This window comes from Perissodus microlepis, chromosome 6 (assembly GCF_051167445.1).
Source record: "Perissodus microlepis isolate ML-2025 ecotype Zambia chromosome 6, ASM5116744v1, whole genome shotgun sequence".
Classification (NCBI taxonomy): domain Eukaryota; kingdom Metazoa; phylum Chordata; class Actinopteri; order Cichliformes; family Cichlidae; genus Perissodus; species Perissodus microlepis.
The window spans coordinates 29,615,716-29,637,028 of NC_140466.1; the positions used below are offsets into that span (position 1 = coordinate 29,615,716).

General features: G+C 41.7%; 1 protein-coding gene across 1 annotated transcript in view; it reads left to right on the plus strand.

Annotated features, from left to right (window-relative positions):
* ttyh3b (tweety family member 3b) overlaps positions 1-21,313 on the plus strand; it is a 29,179-nt gene that overhangs the window by 576 nt on the left and 7,290 nt on the right. Inside the window, exons 2-12 of the mRNA XM_084931892.1 lie at positions 907-1,092; positions 10,641-10,837; positions 16,114-16,225; positions 16,308-16,528; positions 17,178-17,273; positions 17,431-17,503; positions 17,634-17,709; positions 19,806-19,861; positions 19,964-20,056; positions 20,142-20,234; positions 20,559-20,695. Of these exons, the coding sequence (XP_084788018.1) occupies positions 967-1,092; positions 10,641-10,837; positions 16,114-16,225; positions 16,308-16,528; positions 17,178-17,273; positions 17,431-17,503; positions 17,634-17,709; positions 19,806-19,861; positions 19,964-20,056; positions 20,142-20,234; positions 20,559-20,695 (1,280 nt within the window). The 5' untranslated portion in view covers positions 907-966. The remainder of the gene's footprint in view (positions 1-906; positions 1,093-10,640; positions 10,838-16,113; positions 16,226-16,307; positions 16,529-17,177; positions 17,274-17,430; positions 17,504-17,633; positions 17,710-19,805; positions 19,862-19,963; positions 20,057-20,141; positions 20,235-20,558; positions 20,696-21,313) is intronic.

The following is a 21,313-nucleotide window of genomic DNA, read 5'->3' on the forward strand; positions in this document are numbered from 1 at the left end:
CACTGGCACGCAGACCTCAAAATGAATTCTTCCTTTTCTCCCTTCTCGTTGCCTTGACGACTCTGTGGTACTGCGGTAGATTTAATGGACAAAGCGGGATAGAGCTAGCTAATCTGGGTTTGCTAACATTTTATTGAGCGCTGCGATAGATAAATAAGGCTTGAATGCTGAATGTGTGAGGGTACCCGCGAAGGGGCTGACCTACATGTACCCATACAGTAAATTCAGTACAACGGCCATTCCCCCCCGTTCAAGACACATTTATTTCACGAAGCCTGTGTTTTTGCAGTATGGGCGTAAATTGGGTGACGCTGTCATGGATGCTCTTGTCATGCCATAATTCATGTACAGGTTTAACGTTTGGGCGAAATGTACACTTACTGAATGTCTTGTCGGGCTTTAATTACATTTAATAGGTTATTGGTGATAATTGTTGTGCGGTAGTAATATAGTATAATATAGTTATTATAATGCATTGTGATACTGGCAATAAGCCAAACATACATCACTGTAAAGGCAACCCCCCAAATAGTAAAGTCATATGTCATATTGCAGTCTTTTTGCCTTTGTAACAAAACACACAGAAACCTGTAACCCCTGTGTTTTACAGCAGGGGTGTTTTATATTGGTCCAATGGGAAATGATCACGAAAGATTCAGCAGCTATAATCTTATTGAAATTAATAAATTGTGAAAATATATGCATAACTAATGAATAAAGAGGGTATCCATTATATTGGCATTTTTGACCCGCCCTGTTAGTGGGTATTGATTACTGTTAGGTCATCACATTAGCCTTATGATAACATGCGAATGCTGCGTCTTACTCTTCATCTAATGCGTTTGGTGACATTAAAAGTTGCTTCGTGTCCTCCTCAGATGCAGTGATTGGCTGTTTCTTTTACAGTGTCCCTGTGAGGAATTGGGCTATAGAGTGAAGTGAGAGCCGGCAGGCAGCTGCATCAGGATGGCGGCCGTGGTGAATTATTCTCCGCCTTGGTGGGTGAATCTGCTCCACCGGTTGCCTCATTTCAACATCGAGTTTCAGACAGTGAGCAGCGACTTCAGGCCAGAGGACTCTGAGTACCAGAAGGTAAGACAAGTGCGGGAGAATAATTACCTCCCACTCAGAAATTCATCATCGCCTTCATCGTGCAGCATTGCCTCATCATCGTACCTCCTGCCACATGCCCACACTGTAATTTCACAGCAGAGTGGCCAAGTGGTGACTGAAGCCGTCCTGCAGCCAGAGTTGTGGGGTCTCTCCCTGCATCGATCAGTGCGCTGTGTGAATGTGTGTGTGTGTGTGTGAGAGAGAAAAAAAGAGAGAATAAAATCTGTGAGCCTATTCTTGTTCCACAGTCATAGACAGATGAATCTATATAAATAGATACTGCATATGAATAGCCTGACTCTGTAGAAAAGCGAGAAGGTAAAGGAATCTTTCTGTCTTCCATTTATTTTCTGCCAAATACGTTTGTGGTCCACGTAGAGAGTAAATAAGGGAATAGAAATGCAATCTCAAACCCACTCGTGCTTGTCTGACAGTGGTTTAGCTTTCTATTAGCCTTTTTTAAAGACGTATTTACATTTGTAAACAGTGACTGGTTCATTGAACTGAAGTCTTGCAACAGATATCCGGATATTTGAATTGCACTCAGTCCCAGACCGTGGAGAACCTGTAAATCAATGAATTTAGTAATCAGTTAAGACTTACTTTTTTGCAAATTAAATTTAGTTTGCTGTAGAACTCCAATTCTGACACATAACATATCCAACATAACACAACGTAGTACTAAGCACCGAAGGTACTTATAATTTCAAAAAATAAAATCAAACGAAGTAAGTAAACACTGTTTTACACTCTGAAACTATAAACCTTTGTTAACAGTGCTCCTGGTGTTTTTTTTCACCTTGTAAAGCGCGTGGCATGATGCAGTGTTGGTAGGCTGGAGCAGCTACACAGAGCTGTGCAGGACCCCGTCTACGTGCTGCAACTGTACTGTCACCTGATGGCAGTGCCAAAAACACATGGAGCAGTCAGTAATGTGGGCTGTTTGTCCCATTGTTTGTGCTTTGACCCCTGTCATGATCAAACAGGAAAAAACAATGAAAAAAGCCATTGTCTGAGGTCTTGTGATTTTTATTTTTTTATATTTACATTTTTTTGCCCTTCTTCTTGTTCATCGAGAACTCTGCTGTTGTTCCCCTCAATCTCCAAGCCAACTAGTCAGCCAATTAGCAGTCAACCTATGAATAGCATGATCGACGTTGGTTAAATTCCCATAATTCTTCCCTCTGTTTAGCAAAAAAGGTACCAGTTGGACACCAGCACAGGCCATGAATCCATATTAAGTCTGTGTAATCATCTGTGGACAGATTGGGTATTTTTTTTTTACCTTTCAATGATAAAATGTGGTGGTTTGTGAAAGTATCATCACTCTTGATGAACTGCTTGCAGCTCATACATATATGCAATCTGTAATATGAGGTAGTGAGTAGGAATTGATTTCTTGGCTCTCTAGACACCATTAGAAGTGTAGGAACCAATGGCCACAAATAAATCACAGACAATTTTGAAAACCTATTAATATGTAAAGTCATTTATCACTGGCAGAAATCCCAATGCGATTGTCCTACTTGTATGTCATTATCAGTGTAATATCTGCTGATTTGCAAGGGTTGGTTGGACAAAATATGCAGTCAGCACTTTGTGCTCTCCGATGGTCCGTTTTTCCACAAATTTTCATCATTTTATTGGATTAAAATGAACCTGATACTTGGAAAAAACTAATGAGGAAAAATCCCAAATTAGATTTCTTTGAAAGCATAAAACTAATTGATATCATTCTTGGATTAAACACTGACTGAGTCACGAACGGTGCATTGGAAAGCAGCTTCATCTTGAAAGGGGGGGGATTTGCCCCAGTTTTGCTGCATTTCATTAGAATCCTCAAACAAGGTGACTCCCAGGTCTCTGCAGCAGTAAACCCAGCCTCGCTAGGCCATATAAAGCAAAGGCACATCACTCAGGATCTCACATTTCATGCACCGCAGTCATCCCTCAATGCATTTGCTGACACTACGGGGAGAGAAGGGAGGGCGTACAAGTTCATGCGCTGAGCGTGGGAAGGCACCCACAGCCACGAACAAGGGGAGGGAGATGAGAACCGGAGAGAGAAGAAGGGAGAGAGGAGGAAGAAGAGTGAGAAAGATAAAAAAGGGACTGATTGGAGCCGAGAGGAGAGAGAGAAGGCTCCATGAGCCATGGGAGGTGCTTCCAAATTGCCAAATAGCCACTTCCTGCGAGCTATTCAGTGTTTAACTAAGGGCCTTTGTAGATGTGTGTGCCAATGTGTTTGCCCACTGGAATTTTAAGGACCCCCCTTTTAGACTAATTACATCCTGACATATTTTAGCAAACGAGGCGGTTTCTATGTCAGTGAGGGTTTTGTGCTACGACCATACGTTTGTTTGTACAGCTGTAGACGTTGCGTGCACTGTATTTATATATATATATGTATATATATACATATATATATATATATATGTGTGTGTATATATATATATATATATATGTGTGTGTGTGTGTGTGTGTGTATATATATATATATATATATATATATACACATACATATATGTCACGTACAGTATGTTCGCTTTCTGTGTCAGCGCGTATTTAGAGCTTGCTCGTTGAGATGAGGTCACACAGCTCCCTTGGGGGGGTTTCGTGTGTATTTCGCAAGTGTGTGTGTGAGTGAGTGAATGTAGGGGTTCCATTCAGGGTGAAATCGTTAATTCTGGCTAGACGCAGAGGAGGGAGAGATAGAGGTTGAGAAGGACAAGGAGAAGGAGGGTGAGTTGGACTTGGGGGAGGGTGAAGGGGAGGGCTGGAGTCTGTTGTGGAAGAATGCTCTCTTTCTTTCTTTCACTCTTTCACTGAAGCCCGTCTTTAGATTGGCTCAGTATATCTGTCTCAAAGGCTTTCATGCATCTACTCATCCAGCTGAGAAGCACATAAACACTCGGGCGCACACATAACAAACAAGGTCTTACACAGTGTCTTTCAGCACACGGTGTCCGTCACCGCACCACGACATTTCTCACACACACACACACACACACACACACACACACACACACACAATAGAGAGAGATTCTTCTGTGTAGTGTTTTTCTTTCTGATGTGATTTGGCTTGGGTTCATTTGCATTCAGCTTTTGAAGCTGGTCACAAAAAAAAAAGAAAAAAGCTCTCCTCTCACACCATGTCTCACTCACTCACTCACTGGTCTGTGATGACTTTGACTGTAGTGGGGATGCTGACTCTGTGGCTTTGTGAAGAAAACCGTTTGCGTTTTTTTTCCTGGATAGCTGAAATAGGAGCTCTTATCCTGAGGTTCTGCATTTGTGTTCATCTGTTTGCGTTATGGTGGAATCGCAAAGTCAGCTCGCAGCCACAGTTAAGCAGCTGCAGAACATTACAGAGGAATCATGTGACCTGTAATAACACACACTTTCATATTGCCAGCTGTGGAAAGTAAGTCAGTAATTGGTATTTTGGATGGTTTGCTACAGTTTGCACTGAAGAAGGCATTTCCTCGTAGCAGTTTAGAAAGATGATGCTAGCGTTGAATGTTTTTTGTGTGCGCTGTCCATGCCTTTATGCTTTGGTAGCTCTTTGACCCAGTGGCACAGGTGAATATTAACAGAATGAACTTGAGGTCAGTGAATGCCTCAGGAAAGAAGTTGAGAGGATAGTAGGCCAAATTACAGAGTAACACACAGGCAGGGAGAGTGCAAGGACAACTCAGTGAAGTGGAAGTGATTGATCCTGTCATCTCAAACACACACACACATGCACGCACACTTGTGGGAGTGCACGTACACACACTTAAATGGGCAGATTGAAAGTAGATCAGTGTTCCGGGGTGTTTAACGTTTAGCCCATCCTCCAGCCTGCAAGCTGATCTCTAGTGTGGAGATGTGCACGCACACACACACTAATGTACACCCAGGCTCACCATGCTTATTAGGGGCTAATTGATCCACGCCTAATCTGCACTGATGGTTTGTTAGCCTGACAGTTAATCTAACAGCCATCAAGCACACCAGGAGGAGTTCTATGAGTACTAGGTCAGTTGTTGTGGCTTTGTAAATATAACAGTCATGACTCGCTGATTTGCATTTTTCACTGGCAGGTGATCATTCAAATCATATTTCCTGCAAACCGTGAGATATCTTTCATTTCTAGCTGCTTAAACATAAACTTTCACTTCATTACGTCTCTTAACCACACTAAGCACTGAGTAATTTTGGGGTTTGATAATCTCCAAGACCCAATTTGTGATGGGTTAGGGTTTTCACTTTTTTCTGACTTTTTACTTGAATTAGAGTACTGAGCCAGCCCTTATCTCTTTACAGTTTGCTTCCAAGGTGCCAGAATTTGTTGAAACTTTTTAGTGGTCTTTGACATACATAAAAAAGTAATGCACCAAAGAGATGATTCCCATATCTCAGCATTTCAGTGCAGTGTCTCCTTAAAAGATCTGAGTGAACTGGACAAGTGGAGGACACAAAACAGATGTATTAAGCAGATGAACAGTATCTGAAAGTCATGTCCTTAAGAAACAGAAAAATAAACAACGACACGACACAGGACCTGTAAAATGCATCTGGCCTTTTAGTTGATCCATCTATTGTTCTCCAAAGCCTTATCAGAAATGGTGTCGGTGGAAGGGTGACTGTGAAGAAGTAATTCTTTAGGAGGGGAAACAGGGAGAGAAAGCTGAGGTATGCCAAATTACACAAGAACTGCACTGAAAATCAGTGGCAGTGGGACTTACGGGGTGATGAATCCAAATTTGAAAGCTTTTGTCCAAAGTGTTGTTAGTCTGCACAGAAGAGGTAGAACAGTGAGTGTCTACAGCCATCTGTAAAACAGGGTGGAGACTGTCATTGTTTTGGGAGAATTATGAACAGAGAAAAGTATCATCAGATTTTGATCCACCATGCAATACCATCTGGAAAGCATCTCATTGGCAAATCCTTTATTTTTCAGCATGACAATGATCCCAAACAGTGCTACAAAGGCATACCTGGTTAGAAAAACACTGTCGGGCATGAATACTATCAGTGATAGCATTGGCCTCATCTTTATGGAACAAAACGCGGCCAGCATCCAAAGAAGAGCTTTGAATGTCCTTCAAGAAGCCTGGAATAAGAAATTAGAAGAAAGTTTGCCTAAAACAGTTTCGTCTGTGCTGAAGAATAAAAGGGGTTATTCCAAATATTGACTTTCAAGCTCACTAAAATTGTACAAACTCTGTTTATGCCTTATATGGCGTATCTTATTAATTTTCGTTTACACGTGTTTAGGTAAATTTCAATGGTGTTTTAAGACTTTTGCATTGGATTGTATATTTAATTTTTTATCTGAACAGACTTAATAGTCTGTAGTATAGTTTATCTATAGATAGCTTTATTGTATGTAGTTGATTTTAGTTGCATTTGTTGGAACTACTTGCTTGTTTTTCAGACGCCCAGGTTTTCTGTGAAAATTGCTTTTTTTAAATCAAGAATGCACACTCTGAAAATGTGAGTTTATTGATGAAAAAATGACATTTAATTCGTTTTCAAATACTGTTTTGACTAATGCCAATTTTTAAGCCCTGCAGTTTGATTGCATGGCCTAGCCTACTTTTGTCACGAGTTTAAGCTGTGTTTGGAGGCTTGGGTTTTCACCTTTCAGCCCATCATTTGGGAACAGGAGATTTTCTCTGTGTTCACAGTGAGTTTCTTCCCAATGTTGTAGCAAAGCATGTCGCAGCCTTGCTGTCTCACTCATGCTCTGTGTTTAATTGGGTTAACCAAACAATTGTATTAACCCTGAAAGACATGCTATAAACAGTCCAAAAATATTTCCCTGCCTAGCAACAGTAAGGCTGTAAATAAGACTTGCAAACACAAAAACAAATCTGCAGAAAGAATTACCTAGTCCCCTGATATCTGATGATCTTCTCATTCATTCAGGCCAGTACAGTGTTCTTTTTTTCTTTTCCATTTTGGCTTAGTCATTGCATGAAACTGTTTCAGTGCCGTGCCGAAGGCTGTCTTCAGACTGCAGGCAGAAGTCTAGTTATTTTTTTCTGTTATCTGAACTGAAATTTACATTCACAATTCTATTATGTAGTTAAAATAGCCTGTGACAACCTGAAAATTGTCTCTGTGAAGCAATTCATGGTACAATGCCGCCACTCATGGCTCCGACTCTGCACCCACACACGCCACAAGAAATGCCATAATTAAAAAGCTGGCTGTCGTCTTTGTGCTCTTTGTCATCTGCTCACAAATTTTCCCACACAAACTTATGAAGTAGAAAATGTAAACACTAACTGTGACCTCCATGTTTATTTCTGTATGACATGTGACGTCTTTGCCATTGTTCTTTTGGGCATGCGAGTCACCACAGCATCATGAGCAGTTTGCTCTGAAATCCGATCTCGGCCACTTGAAAAAAAACATAATCCAACCAAAATTGAACTCTTATGAAAGGGGAAACCGTGAATTCATGTAAAAAAATATTACTTTCTCTCCATGAATGTGTCCTACTAGTGACATGTATCATAATGTATATGTGCAGTTTCATTGCCAGTCTGTTACGGTTAATCTGTATCTCCATTTTGTTTAAATCCCTTTGTTGATTTTACATACACACATACCTATACATAATACCATAGACTAAGAATCAGGAAACTCATGTCATTTCCTCTCTCATCATCTTTAATCTGTTGGGAGGAGACAGTCAGGGATTGCTGGGTAATAACCAGATTTCTTCTCCTTGTCCTCCTCCTTCTTTCTGATGAGCAGGGCTCAACATTGCTAATGGCACATTTGCTGAGATGGACCCTCACTAATGAGTATTTTTTTCTCACAGTCAGAATTTGCACAATAAAATACTTAAATTTTTTTTAAAATAAAACTACTGGAGGGGATAATTTAAGACTGAAAAGGGATGATTTTAGCTTCTCACTTATACTACCTGTTTGTTTTGTACAGCACAGCTATTTTAGGAATAAGCGTGTGGTAGTGTAACAAGACAACTTTTAAAACTACACAAATGGCAGACAATGGCCAAGGCACGTCGTGTGTAAACGTCACCAACACTGTGGACTCCATAACTGCAGAGCTCCAAACCTCCTCTGGCATTAACATCAGCAAAAAACTGCACCAGGAGCTTCGTTGGCTAGATTTTCAATGCTAAGCAGCTCCTGTAGGTGTAAAGTATAACTAGCTCAGTACTTTTGTCCATATACTATAGTTGTAACTTATCTTGTAATGAGGTACATCACATTTAAACATTGCACCAGGTCACAGCCACAACTGTAGGATCTCACACAGTAGACTGATGCGTTCAGTAAATAATGATGCCTGGCATGTTTCACTACACATATACTGTATGAAAAATTCTGCTGTAGTATTCTAATGAACCCATACCTGATTAGATTGGCTCTAGCCCCCTATGTGTTGGTATGGTGCTATAGTGCTGTTACATGTGCCTCAGCTCACACACCAAGAAGCACTGACATTATTAGGGTGCATAGTTTTTCTTAATGTGAAAAGAGATTTGTGCCTTCAAAGACAAGTTATCACTTATATGCTTTTGTGAGTAGCTAGCATGAATTGTACTGCTTACTGAAAAAGTCCAATTTAAAGAGACAGTGAAAGTAGAAATAGAAGTGAGAACATTGCAGTTTTAGCTGGCCCCTCATCCTAACATTTTAGACTAAGATGCTGAACACGCAAACTTGGCACTGTCTCTTACTAACAGGTTAGCACTGTTTTTTGTGCTCATGCTAGCATGCTAACATTGGCGTCTAGCTCAGTTGGATTTCCAGCTCAGAAAGTCCTTTACTTCAAAAGTAGTGCCATGCCTAGTGGTTTTGACATCGTATTGAATATAGGTGCTTAGCAACTCGTTTAGACCCATATTTACACATAGCCGGTTCGCACGATCTGATTTCCTCGTGTTGGTGTTGTTCCCAGATCATCATACTAAATGTTGTTCCAGGATCAACATTGCAAGTGACCAATCAGAATGTTGTGACGTCATACTTTTGCGACTTCGGGAAAAACCGGCGTAAAACAAAAAACTGTACTTAAGCTGCGAGAAACCGCCTCTGTCCGCCGATCAACGGACCCTGACCCTGACCCTAACCGTAACCCTTTAATAAACAGTAAGCAGAATTGATATTGTCCTTGCAACATTGGAATTTCATAAATGCACGAATGGCTTGGCGCGCAAAAGAATAACGTCACAACAATGTGATTGGTCACTTGCAATGTTGAACCTGGAACAACATTTTCATGATGGTCTGGGAACAACACCAACACGAGGATATCAGATCATCCTAGCTGGTTCAATCCTTAGGAGGATGTTCATGTTTCTCCATTATTTTTTCATTGGAACCATTCTAAGAGGCTCAAGGAAGAAGACCTTTAAAACTGCAGTGATTATCTGGTTTTTTTTGTGTGTGTGTTCTTTTTTTTGCTCTTCTAATCCTTGCATGAATCCTGTTGGCTTGAGAGACACTGTCCCAGAGATTGCTTTTCCTGATATATTTTAATAAGCTTAAAGATGTAAGGGCATTGCCGTCTGGAAATCAGCAAAAATATGAGGTCAGTAGCAAAAAAGCAGCAGTTTAAAATCTTGGGAAGTCAGGAAGTGTTTGTGGAGGTGGAGTCCCATTGTGTTTATCATCAAGGGTCCCCAGAGTTGCACTGTTGCAGTTTGTCACCATGTAGCTCCGTGGCAGGATTCCTTTGTCTGCCTTAAGTAGTCTAGCAGGTGGAGATTTTTGGTTTTCCAGAAACGTGTAATTGTCCCTCACGGTCCTCCAGGACAATGACTTTTCCAGACAGTCCCAGAGGGGGAAGAAAAATCAACATTTCAGCCTGTGTGTAAGATAAAAAAAAGTCCCAGCCAAACTGCTGTAACAGCTCTCGTGTCTGTCTTTACCGGCTTCTTCCTTTTTTAGAGTTCACTTCAGTCATTTTTCACATCTGCTTCCTTGTACGTCTCTCCAGCGTGTCTTTTTTTGTTTCAAATTGACTCCCCCTACTTCTCCTTCTGTCTACCCCCACCACCCCCACCCTCTTTTACACTTCAAAGCTTTTAGAGGGTATGTGATCTGTGTGGTGGGTCTCTGGCGCATACAGCTCCCCAGCAGCAGCACTTCCTCTCACTCGTGGAGGTGTGTGTGTGCATGTGCTTGATGGTGTGCAAATACAGTACAAGGTAAAATTTTTATGGTGTCTATCAAAAGCCCATTTAACAGTCACTATTTTGGGGGCCTCAAGTAGCAAGAGACAGGAACACATTTTTGCGAATACATGCACATGTGTCTGGCAAATCATGTGGTCTGTCGGTGTGTCTGGTTTCTGTTCATATCAGCTAATTTGCTTCCTTAACCCACATCCTAAATGGCCCACTTCCCTGTGATAAAGGAAACCTCTCAAACACGATGCATCTGAATGAATCAAGACAAAGTTTAATGGAAAACATGTAACACAAACTATACAAAAATCACAAATGTCTTGTTTTTGCTAATTGGTTTTTGTTTTTTCTCTCACTCTTTCCTCAGTCTGTTTTGCTCCTCGGTGCTGTGGCGTTGCTGTGTTTGGGCCTGGACCTTATCTTCCTCCTTTTCTACTCTTTCTGGCTTTGCTGCCGGCGGCGCAAGAGTGATGAGTCCTCACACTCCCATATGCACTCCCAGCAGCCTAGCGCTGACTGCTGCTGCACCGCTTGGTGCGTCATCATTGCCACACTCGTCTGCAGGTGAGACGTTATTCCTATGAGATCGACTCTTCTGTACAATGTGATGAAGCTGTCTGTGCTTGAGTGCGTTTAGCAACATCTACCTTTGCATCACAGTCTGTAAGATGAGTAAGGGAGGATTGTGTCTCATTGACTTTGAATGAAGTAATGTCGTGCGTTGCTGAACTGAATTGTGGATCGGCTGCTTCACTTTACTTATGCTGAAAAGCTGATGAAAGTTCAGAATGTCGAGCACCATATCAGCCACGTTTATTCAAATGGTCCAGCACTAGCTAGCTCTCGTTAATGTAAAGGTATCCACAGCAACTTGGTTGGCTTGCCTTAAGAGTGCCAGTGTTGCTAATACTTTATTTGAAGTTAGAAGTTGGAAATGTTGACTTCCAAGACTGAATTTATAACTGGAACGCCCCCTCAAGTTGGTTTTCCAGCTCAGAAAGTCCTTTACTTCAAAATCCATGTTGGCGGAAGTGCACATAAACAGTAGTAAAACTGTAAAACCTCTCATCTGTACTACTACTGTTTTGTATTTGTGACTCACTAAATAAGTCACACACAGAGACCCAACCAGGCTCCATCTTTGTGTTTAAGGGCAGAAAAACAGACATTATACTGTATTGCTAGATGGATGATTCTACATTGCTAGGAGCAAAACAAATCCTCTTCCTTCCTTTCTTTTCCGGCTTGAACGCAGTCAAGTCGGGAGTGATGTCATTCCCTGCTTTGACATCTGACTTCAGAGGTAAATGAAGCGCAGCATTAGACCATCAATCCTGCAAAGAAACAAAACAAAACAAAAGTCAGGGATGCCTTTGTTTGGCAGTGCTTAAGTGTGAATGCTCCCATAGGGCTGAGCCAGCATAATTAGCTATTCACTTGGAAGAGTTGCCCTCTAGCCCTGGACTCAAATTTTCTCAGGGGGTTGCTAAGAAAAGCATTATACAGCCAGTTAGTGTACAGCGTGCCACTAAAAAGGGATAGCAGGCTTGTAGTGCTTGACTAACAGGCTGAGCAGTGATGACTTAAGGCAAACGTTTTAATTTTCTTCAATCAGAACAAGTTTCTCTCGTCATTACTTTGGTGCAGTGAGTAGCATGAGCAGAATGACTTTGGATTTTTTATTTGACTCTTACTTGTATTATATGTGTACAACAAACACATGCAGTCAACATGTAAATAATTTTTGAATTAGTTATCATTAATAACTAGTTTTGTCTTAGCACACATTGCATCCAAGGTATACAGAAGAGCATTTCTGAAGCAGCCTTGAAGCAAAAGATCTACAGCAGCGGAAAACCACACCAAGTGACACTACAGTCAGTAAAGAGCAGGAAACTGAGGCTACAATTCATTCAGGCTCGCTGGCCTCAAGCCCTGTATTAACGGTTCAGGCTGCTGCTGCTGGTGTAATGCTGTGGGAGATTGTTTTCTTGGCACACTTTGGGCCCCTTAGTATCAACTGATCATCATTTAAATACTATGACCACAGTATACCCATCTTCTGATGCAGGATAATTAATCATCTCAAACTGGTTTCTTTACATATTACAGTGACTTCCCTATACTCAGGTGCAGCATTTTGCAGTTATTTAAGATCGTGATCGTTTCCCCTCTGTCCACTGCTCTGTTTCAACATGTGTGTGTGAGTGTGTTTATCTGCTTTGCCATGTGTATGTTCGTGTGTTTATCTGTTTCACCATATGTGTGTATGTGGGGCTAGCTAAGTAGAACATATAAAGTAAAGATAAGAAAAGTGTGCAGATCAATGATAACTCGTCATGACACTGTAAGCGCTATAAAATCTTTCCAGAAAGTGTTAATGCCTGAAATGGTACGCCTCATGGTGGGTAAGCTAGTCCTGATGAGAGAATTAGCAGGTCTATTACAGCTGCACGCCCTGACAGGACAATAGATAAATAAAAAGAGGCCGAGGGTAAGAAGCTGACAGTGAAATGCAGAATAGGTGGCAATGGTGGCAAGTCACCATTCCAGCTGCTGTATCACATGCATGAAGCCCATGTGGCATATGTGGGAGCCAGCCAGGTGGTGACACTTCAGTGTTTGTGTTTATCTGACTCTGAAGGCTTTGTACACTCTGAGTTCTTTAACCCAAGTGACCCAGCGGTAGGATATTTTGACCACAGATACCGGAGTGTGTGTGGGCTCTGCTCTTACTTGGACACAAAGACACAGACGAGCACATTTCTGCCTGCTTAGAGACACACAGACTGTTCCTCTTTCAGTTACCCTCTCATCAATTTTATGCCTCTCCTCTGCTGACTTTTTCCTTCCTCTCTTTCAATTTCTACATCTCTGCTAGTCCTCCTCCTTTATTTATTATTTCTCTCTGTTCGGCCTTCTTCCTGGCCTAGAAAGGTTGCCATGGAGACAGAAGCAGATTTGATGCAGAGACGAGAAATGAATTATACAGTCGGGGAAGCTGTCTTTGTGTATAAGTGTGTGTGTGTGCATGTACGCACATTAGCGTGATTTAGAGCTGAAGATCGTTGTTTTGGAGGTTTTCATATGTTATGATTAGCTGTAATATTTCTTATGAATATGGATCTGAGTATATGTGAACGCATTTGCGTGTGATTTTGTGTGCGTGCGTTTCCACACGGTTTTTTTGGGGTTTTTTTTGGTTGGTCCACAATTTAATATGACATCATATGTTATTTTTGGCCCAGCTCCAGCTACATGTGGGCTTCCTCCATTTGTGTGCAGCTGTAGTGTGTTTATACAGGAGACTCTGTAGCTTGCTTTAGGTTTTTTTGCTGTTGTTGTGAAAAGATCAGCCAAAAAACAAAAAGATCAACATATTTGATTATTAGTTAGCTGAGACATTTTCTCAAATAACAAACTGGATGCCAAGAATGAACTGAACACTGTATCTGAGAAACTGATTGTAAAATGCATATCCAAAAACACTTAGAGAACAGGTAAGGTAACATGAACTGCTGAACTGTGGATCAATGTAAATGGCTGGATTCCTGTGCAATTTGAATCTAGTAGAATGATCAAAACAATTACATAGAGAGATCATTGGATCAAAAAGTATGCATAGCTCAAATGGCTGTTGCTGAAAAAAAAAAAGTCAGCCATGTGTCTCATTTTCTCATATAATATTAGTGAGAATATCCAAAAGCAGGACACAAAGGGAGGCAGGGAAAGCAATAGAAAATGAGCATTTACTGTCAGATCAAACACAGTCCAGAGTCCAGTCTGAAAAGGTAAACAAGAATCCATAAAGAAGCACCAAAAGAACAAGGAGCAAGGTAACAAACGGGAGAACAACAGGGAACAAACAGACGAGCCGACACACATTGATCGGTGTCTAGATGCAGGTGAAAACAGTGAACAGCGGACCGTCTCAAAGGAGGGAAACAAAAGCAGGAAGTAAAACCAAAACAAGGCACGCGAGAAAACTAACCTTCAAAGTAAAAATGGTAGAGGCAAATAACTAATGACGAGACATGAAGACAGCAACGCTGAACAAGATGACAGAATCTGTGGGACTCACACAGAGGGAGAAAACAGTAAAACTAATAAAAACCACGGGCACTATGACACTCACCCTGTATGTATCATACACTTTGTATCAAGTTTAATAATCAAAATGTTTTTGATGACATTATTGCGGATAATGTATGAAATTAGAGTCAGAAAGGAGGCCTGGCCAGCACGAATTGGATTGGTGAATCCCCCAGAATAGTCTTAATAGTCATCAGCTGCTTTGTTAGTAGCGGTTTTAATCATCAGAATGCTGTCTGCTAACTGAATGCATTTATTTTGGACTGCAGTGAATCTGTTTGCACCAGAATTGATCATAACCCAGCTTTGTATTCAGCGTTTACTTTCTTATCTGCTGCGCTCCATCTGACTGCACTTAAGTGTGCTCATTTAGGTAGAACAAAGCATTTTTAGCTCATGAAGTCAGTTCATTTCAGTTGAAAGTGGATTGAAGCAGAAACTAAACAGAGCGCAGTTTCTTTGAGGCGACCTCGTTCAGAACAGCTTGCTGTTCCTAAAAGGCAAAAAGATGTTCTAGTAACGTATTTGTATTCTCCCGTTTGGAGGTTGTTTGTGTTATCAGAACTAAGCTGGATAGTGTTTACTGTCTCTTATTTGATTTCTCAACTTTTGCCTTAAAGGAGGAGCTCTATCTGTTTCATATCCTAAGCTTATGCAATCTCCTGATAGGAGCAGCTGGTATTAAAACCAGAGAGATAAAACTCATGGAGAGAGGAAAGGAGGGATAAAAGGGAACTAAGGGACAGAATGGGTGTTGGGTGAGAAGAAGAGGATGTATAAACAGGAGCTGAGGGAGGTGGTTGACTGTTTAAGCTGAGATCACATGGAGGATGGAGTGAGATGGTGGGAGGCAGGGATGGGTGGGGAAATGATAACTGATGAAGTAGACAGTGGGTACATCAACGCACAAAGCACATTAAAGGGCCGCTGTGCTTGTTTTTATCACCACTCTGCTTTTCTTCTGTGTTTGCGGTTTTATGTCATGTATGTCGTAAAGCTCTGAAACACACACACAGACACACACACACCGCAAACCCTGTTGTAAGAGGGGCTACTCAAAATCTAATGGGCTAGAATGAATTGCTGTAATAAGGGCCATAAATTTCTCTCTACAAATGTCTGGTGTTATTGTGCAGACAGCATCATCAATACAAAAGCATACAGTCGGGCACACGCATACAAGGGGAGGGCAGGGAAGCGCAGGAGCTTTTACAGGCTGAGTGAGGCTATAAAAGCATGGTGAGGAGGGGGGATGTCGGGGAAAAGGGGTCAGGAGTGACAAAACAGAGAGTGGAGAAGATTTCAGTAATGGTGGTGGTGTTGGGTGGGCGACGGGTTAGTCGTAGCGTGAACATGGTTAAGGAGGACAAGGGCTTGAAATAAAGGGAAGTTGGGGGCCAGTAACCCCAGATATTGCAGCATATGTAATGTGTGAACGTGGGTGCAGAGCTGCAGAAGGATCATATTATTTGCGGTCTGGTGACCCAATTATTGTTTGGGCTCCGTGTGTGTGTGTGTGTGTGTGTGTGAGTGTGTGTGAATCATTCCTGGTAGTCCTGTGCTTGCCCGAGGCTTTAGGGTGACACCAAAGCTAAAAAGCCAAAGTGCTCAATGTCGCCTGTTGCTGGTTGAAAGAGCAACTGCACTCAGCAGTTCAACTGTCAGTGGGTAGTTCTGTATGATATGAATTTAAAGGTTAAATTATGTGCTGTGTTTACATGTGGGATGTCTTGTTTTCTGCCTCCTAGCGCTGGCATAGCCGTAGGATTCTATGGAAACGGAGAGTCGAGTGATGGAGCCACGCGTTTAGCGTACTCCTTCCGTCATGCCAACCGCACTGTGTCTGGAGTGGAGAAACTGGTGAGTTGTCCACTGATTGCAAAAAATGTATTTATTTATTTATTTATGGAAAACCTTCCTGATGACAGTTTTTTCTTTCTAGGTTTCAGACAGCGCCCTAGCCTTAAACCAGACTGTGGAGGAGAACTTGGTCCAGTTAGAGACAGCCTTCCAGGATCAGACAGATTATGTGTCCATCGTCCAGAAGCTCCAGGGACAGCTGGATGAGCTGGTGAGGCTGATGGTTGATGTTCCCTTCTGGTCCAATACTGAGATCTCCCTGGAGGACTTGGCCCGTAAAACGGAGGCCTTTGACTTTTACAGGTAACTACTGACCAGCATGGATTTTGTTTCTTGCTCAGACTCAAGACTACTCTTACATTCTCTCATACACAAAGTGTTATACTGTAAGGTTAAACTATTAAAACCACAGATGATGGGCCATATGTTCTGGTCATATCCTCAATCAAATCAAATCAGAATTTAAATATTTTAGGTGCACAACAGCAGAATTCAACGAATGTTAGCAAGAAAAGGCAAAATAACCAGTTCTAGTTCTAACCAGAATGAAGGCTACCCGCTTCCTCTGACAGACACATTGGATCAAAAATGTCATGATGCACCTTTAAAGGGAGAGGCTGAGATACATGCTAAAAGGAGCCCTTAAAAGATATTCATGGATTATGTGGAGATTGTATCCTTCGCAGTAGTTTGTGAATGAATGGGTACTCTGATCTCATTCTTTAAGTGTGAATGGCTTTCATCCCTCTTTTTCTGTTCATGTTAACCTGCTTTGTTGTTTTGGGGGCAATGACAGAAAAAGTGGTTGATAAAAAAAACAGATTGTGATGCTGTTACGTGTCGAGTCTTCTAGTAAAGCTTTAATTAGCTTGTCCTTTGCATTGCATATGTATCTGTTTGACTTGGTGTTGTATGTTTGTATGAAACACTGATAATAAATATTTCTTTACAGGTGGTTGGGGTACCTTGGCCTGTTGCTCTTTGATGTTCTCATTTGTCTTCTGGTGCTGTTTGGACTGATACGCAACTCTAGAGGCACTCTTATTGGGTATGCTACCTTACATCACACACCAAAGCCTGCTCCTATTGGACAGATCAAATTGTGTCCTGCCTCTGTGTGTGCTGAGACTGCCTCCTGTATAACATGTTGGTAAGCTGAATCTTGCTTTAAAAAGATATTTTTTGGGGGGGGGGTTGTTCTTCAGAGTGTGTCTGCTGGGTGTTCTGACTTTGATTATCAGCTGGGGATCGCTGGGCCTGGAGCTGGCTGTCGCTGCTGTAAGTGTAACCATGGCAACACTGCTGAGCTCTCCGGCTCTGCAGTGATGTAATCTTTACCCACTGCTCGAGTGAGTTTGTTCAGCACGTTACTGTAGCCTGATGTGTCATGTGCACTCGCCCCCCACAGTCAGCCAGCGACTTCTGCGTCTCCCCCGATACCTACATCACCAGGGTGACCAAGGAAAACGATGTCATTAACCAAGGTATGGAGACGAGAAAATAAATCATTGGCCTTTTTTCAAAACCTTTTGTGCTTCTTTCACATAATCATAAAATGAATTTAACAAATTGTATTGCGGTGTTGCTGGCTTTGAAATGATGGCTTTTAAGATGGGGACCAGGTCTGTGACCACTTGCAGTCAGTTGCCCTCTGTAAAGCAACTTTGGTGCATGAAACAGCAATAAGACAGAGTCTATGTGCCATCAGGTTGCGATTGGATGGAATCAAGTTGGAAATGAGGTCAAATCTGTTAACAGCAATTAACTGATATATATCGACGCTAATCGGATATCTGTTGTTGTCTACATGCACAGAAATTTACTTACAGTCAGAGTCCTGCCAGAACCTCGTAGATGTGATGTAGTTTCTTCAGGACAGTGAATTAACTGCAACGTGACAGGTTGTCTGTAACCTTGCTTTTATATAGAAATACAACCAGTGCAGTCGAGTCTTCTGTTGGACAGAGATAATCACACACGAGATACACTCATTGGCACAGACTGACTCAGACTGTGAGCGTGTCTGTGTTTATGAATTTTATTAATTTCACAGCTTTGCCAATCTGTCTGAGAGGAATTGCAGTCAGTCCAAGTTGGGTCGCAATTCTTTGGAGACACACGACCTGTCGAGACCCATTGTGGTTGAAAGTAGTGCTGAGACACTTAGGATGTCGCACGCTTGACCTGTGGCAGGAAAAAAAATAAAGAATGAAGTGCTACAGGGCTAAAACAGCCTTTTCCAGTCTTGCAGACCACTGCCATCTATTTCAAAATCTGTAAATCTGTGTGCAGTCCAAACTTTAAACCACAACTGTGGTCATAAGACAAGCTCATGAAGTGTTTCTGTGTTTTCATTTACTCGTTTTTATCTTCTAACGATTTACTTGTTGAAGCTGATTCTCATTTAACACTTTTAGTTGCAGCATGCGATAGCCACATCTCCATTATGGTTTTTACATCATTAATGAAGTCTAAGGGAAGTTAACCATCAAAATATATCAGATTTTTCCCCCCAAAAAATGTAAATCTGGTGGCTTTGTGCAAATGGTGATATTTCTTTTTTCAAATTTATATTATTTATATATCACACATAATTATAGTTTATATTATAATTTTCCCATTTATTTATCATATGCAAATTTTTCCTGTCTACTTGCAGTTTCTTCACAGCCCCACCAGGGGTCTGTGGCCTACCATTTGGGAATCCCCGGATAAAAGAATATTTACAGTTATTTATGCTGCTTGAAGACTAAAGCAGCCCACATTTTGTTTTGGTTTTCACCAAATAAAATATGAGAATTTAAAGAAAGAATGCAACACTTTTGGATCCAGAAGTCCTGGAGAGGGGATTGTCATGTTTAGAAATTCTCTGTTAATTATAAATCCTGAACATTTTATGGTAAAGGGATGTAGGGTACGACCCTTTATATGCAAATGCAGCATATTGACAAATAGTGTGAGCAGAAGCGTCTCAAACAGAGTCCATTTTCCTCAGTGACAGCTGAATCTCACCCTGACATGTTGCTGCTATTTAAAGAAACAAGTGTGTGTGTTTGTTTGTGTGTGTGTGTGTGTGTGTGTATCCAGCAGGATTGTGTTTGATTGGCACTCTGGTATCTAAAAGCTCTCACTCTCTCTCTGTGCTCACTGCAATGCATCAGCAACCCTGTACTCCCTGTTCGCTCTGCCCTTGCTTGTCTCAGATTCAGAAAAAAAACCCAACCTGACTACATTTCGTTTTTCATTTAATTGCATTTGTTCTCTCTTTCCATCCTGTTATATCCCTCTTTATTTCTCAGTTGCTCCATTTCTTTGTCTCCATTTCTCTCCCTCGCTCGCCTCCTTTCACTCATCTAATGACTTCTGTTTGTCTGTCAGTTGTTTCCGCTTTGTCTGTTTGCTGTAGCGCACAGATGTTGCCTCTTTAACACACACACTGAATTATGCCTGAGTAGAATTGCAATCATGGCTCAATAGATTCATACTGGATATTTTTTTACACGTGAGGTTTTTAAATGAAACTGTGCAGTCCAAACGTTCCCATCGTCATAGTGATCTGTATTTACTGGCATGTTCGCAGATATCCTGCAGTATTACCTGACCTGCAGCTCTGGACAGATTAACCCCTTTCAGCAGGTGAGGTCTTTGTCATTGCTGTTGCATCGTTGGAACACATTTTTCTGCAATTTCTTCCTTTCACGAGGCTGTTTTGCTTTGTTTTTTTGTTTTTTTTTGCAGAGGCTGTCGGGGAGCCACAAAGCATTGGTGGAGATGCAGGATGATGTGGCAGAGTTACTGAGATCAGCAGCACGTGACTTTGCCAGCACCAAGGTGTGTCTGTGTGTCTAGATGTACATAAGAGCAGATATTTACAGTATATTTGAGCATACATGTAACCTTTGCTCTGCGTGTGCAGGGGAATCTCGAGCAAATCCAGTCTGTGCTGAATTCCACCGAGGTGGGCCTGCACCAGCTGACTGCTCTCGTCGACTGTCGCAGCCTGCACATGGTGAGTTACAGGGTGTGTTGTGGTAAAGATAACGTCCGTAATTGAAGCTTAAAGTAGACGTGTGCGGTGACTCTACGGCACGGCTGACACCGTTTTAGGCTGTGCAGTTACATTTCTGTTGAGATGCACACCAGATCATGGCGCAGGCTTTCAGAGGTTATGGTGAAGTAGAAATCTCCTGCGACTTCTCTCCTCTCCTCGTGTGGTGGAAACATGCACAGTAGCTTTATTTTTTTTTCCCTTTGTGTGACTGTAAATAAGGAATTGATTCATTAAAGGACTACTTTAGGGCCAAAGCTCTCCTCTACTCACCTCTCCTCGTAGGACTACGTCCAAGCACTGACTGGCTTGTGTTATGATGGCGTGGAGGGTCTCATCTACCTGGTTCTCTTCTCCTTTGTCACTGCTCTGATGTTCTCCTCTATTGTGTGCAGTGTGCCGCACACCTGGCCTGGCAAGAGGTAACACACACCCACCCTCACATTCTCTCATTCACACACACACACATACACAAGCCTTTACGTCCTTAAATCCATCTCTTCAGTTAACTAATGACTGACACATCACTAGCTCGTTAACATCTTACTGTAACTGTCTAACTGATCTCAGCTGGTGGACTCGATAACAGTGGGAAGACCCATAAAGAATCGACTCGGTGCCCATGCATGTCATTCTTTTTTAAGTGTACCTGCCTCCCAGACTGTCGTATCACTCTGTACTCTGTACTATCTTCTTGCCATCTTTGCATCTATACAGTTTATTTTATCGTTTGCCGGTGTGGCTGAACATTGTTTGTATGTTTGTACATACTTCTCATTTTTCTTTTCTCCTCTTTGGACTTGGAGCACCAGTGTCGTGTTAGACTTTATATCACCACAGTTTTTTTTTGTTTGTTTGTTTCCGTGCCCCACTTCCTCCTTATGTTCTTTCCCTTCCTCCTCTCCCCTGTGTCCTGATTTGGAAATGCTTTGGGCTTCAACGAATGGTGATGCATATGACCCCCACGGTCAGATTAACCACTGCTACCATTCATACAGATATTCCAACGAGCAAATAATTCTGCGATAAAGTCAGAGAAA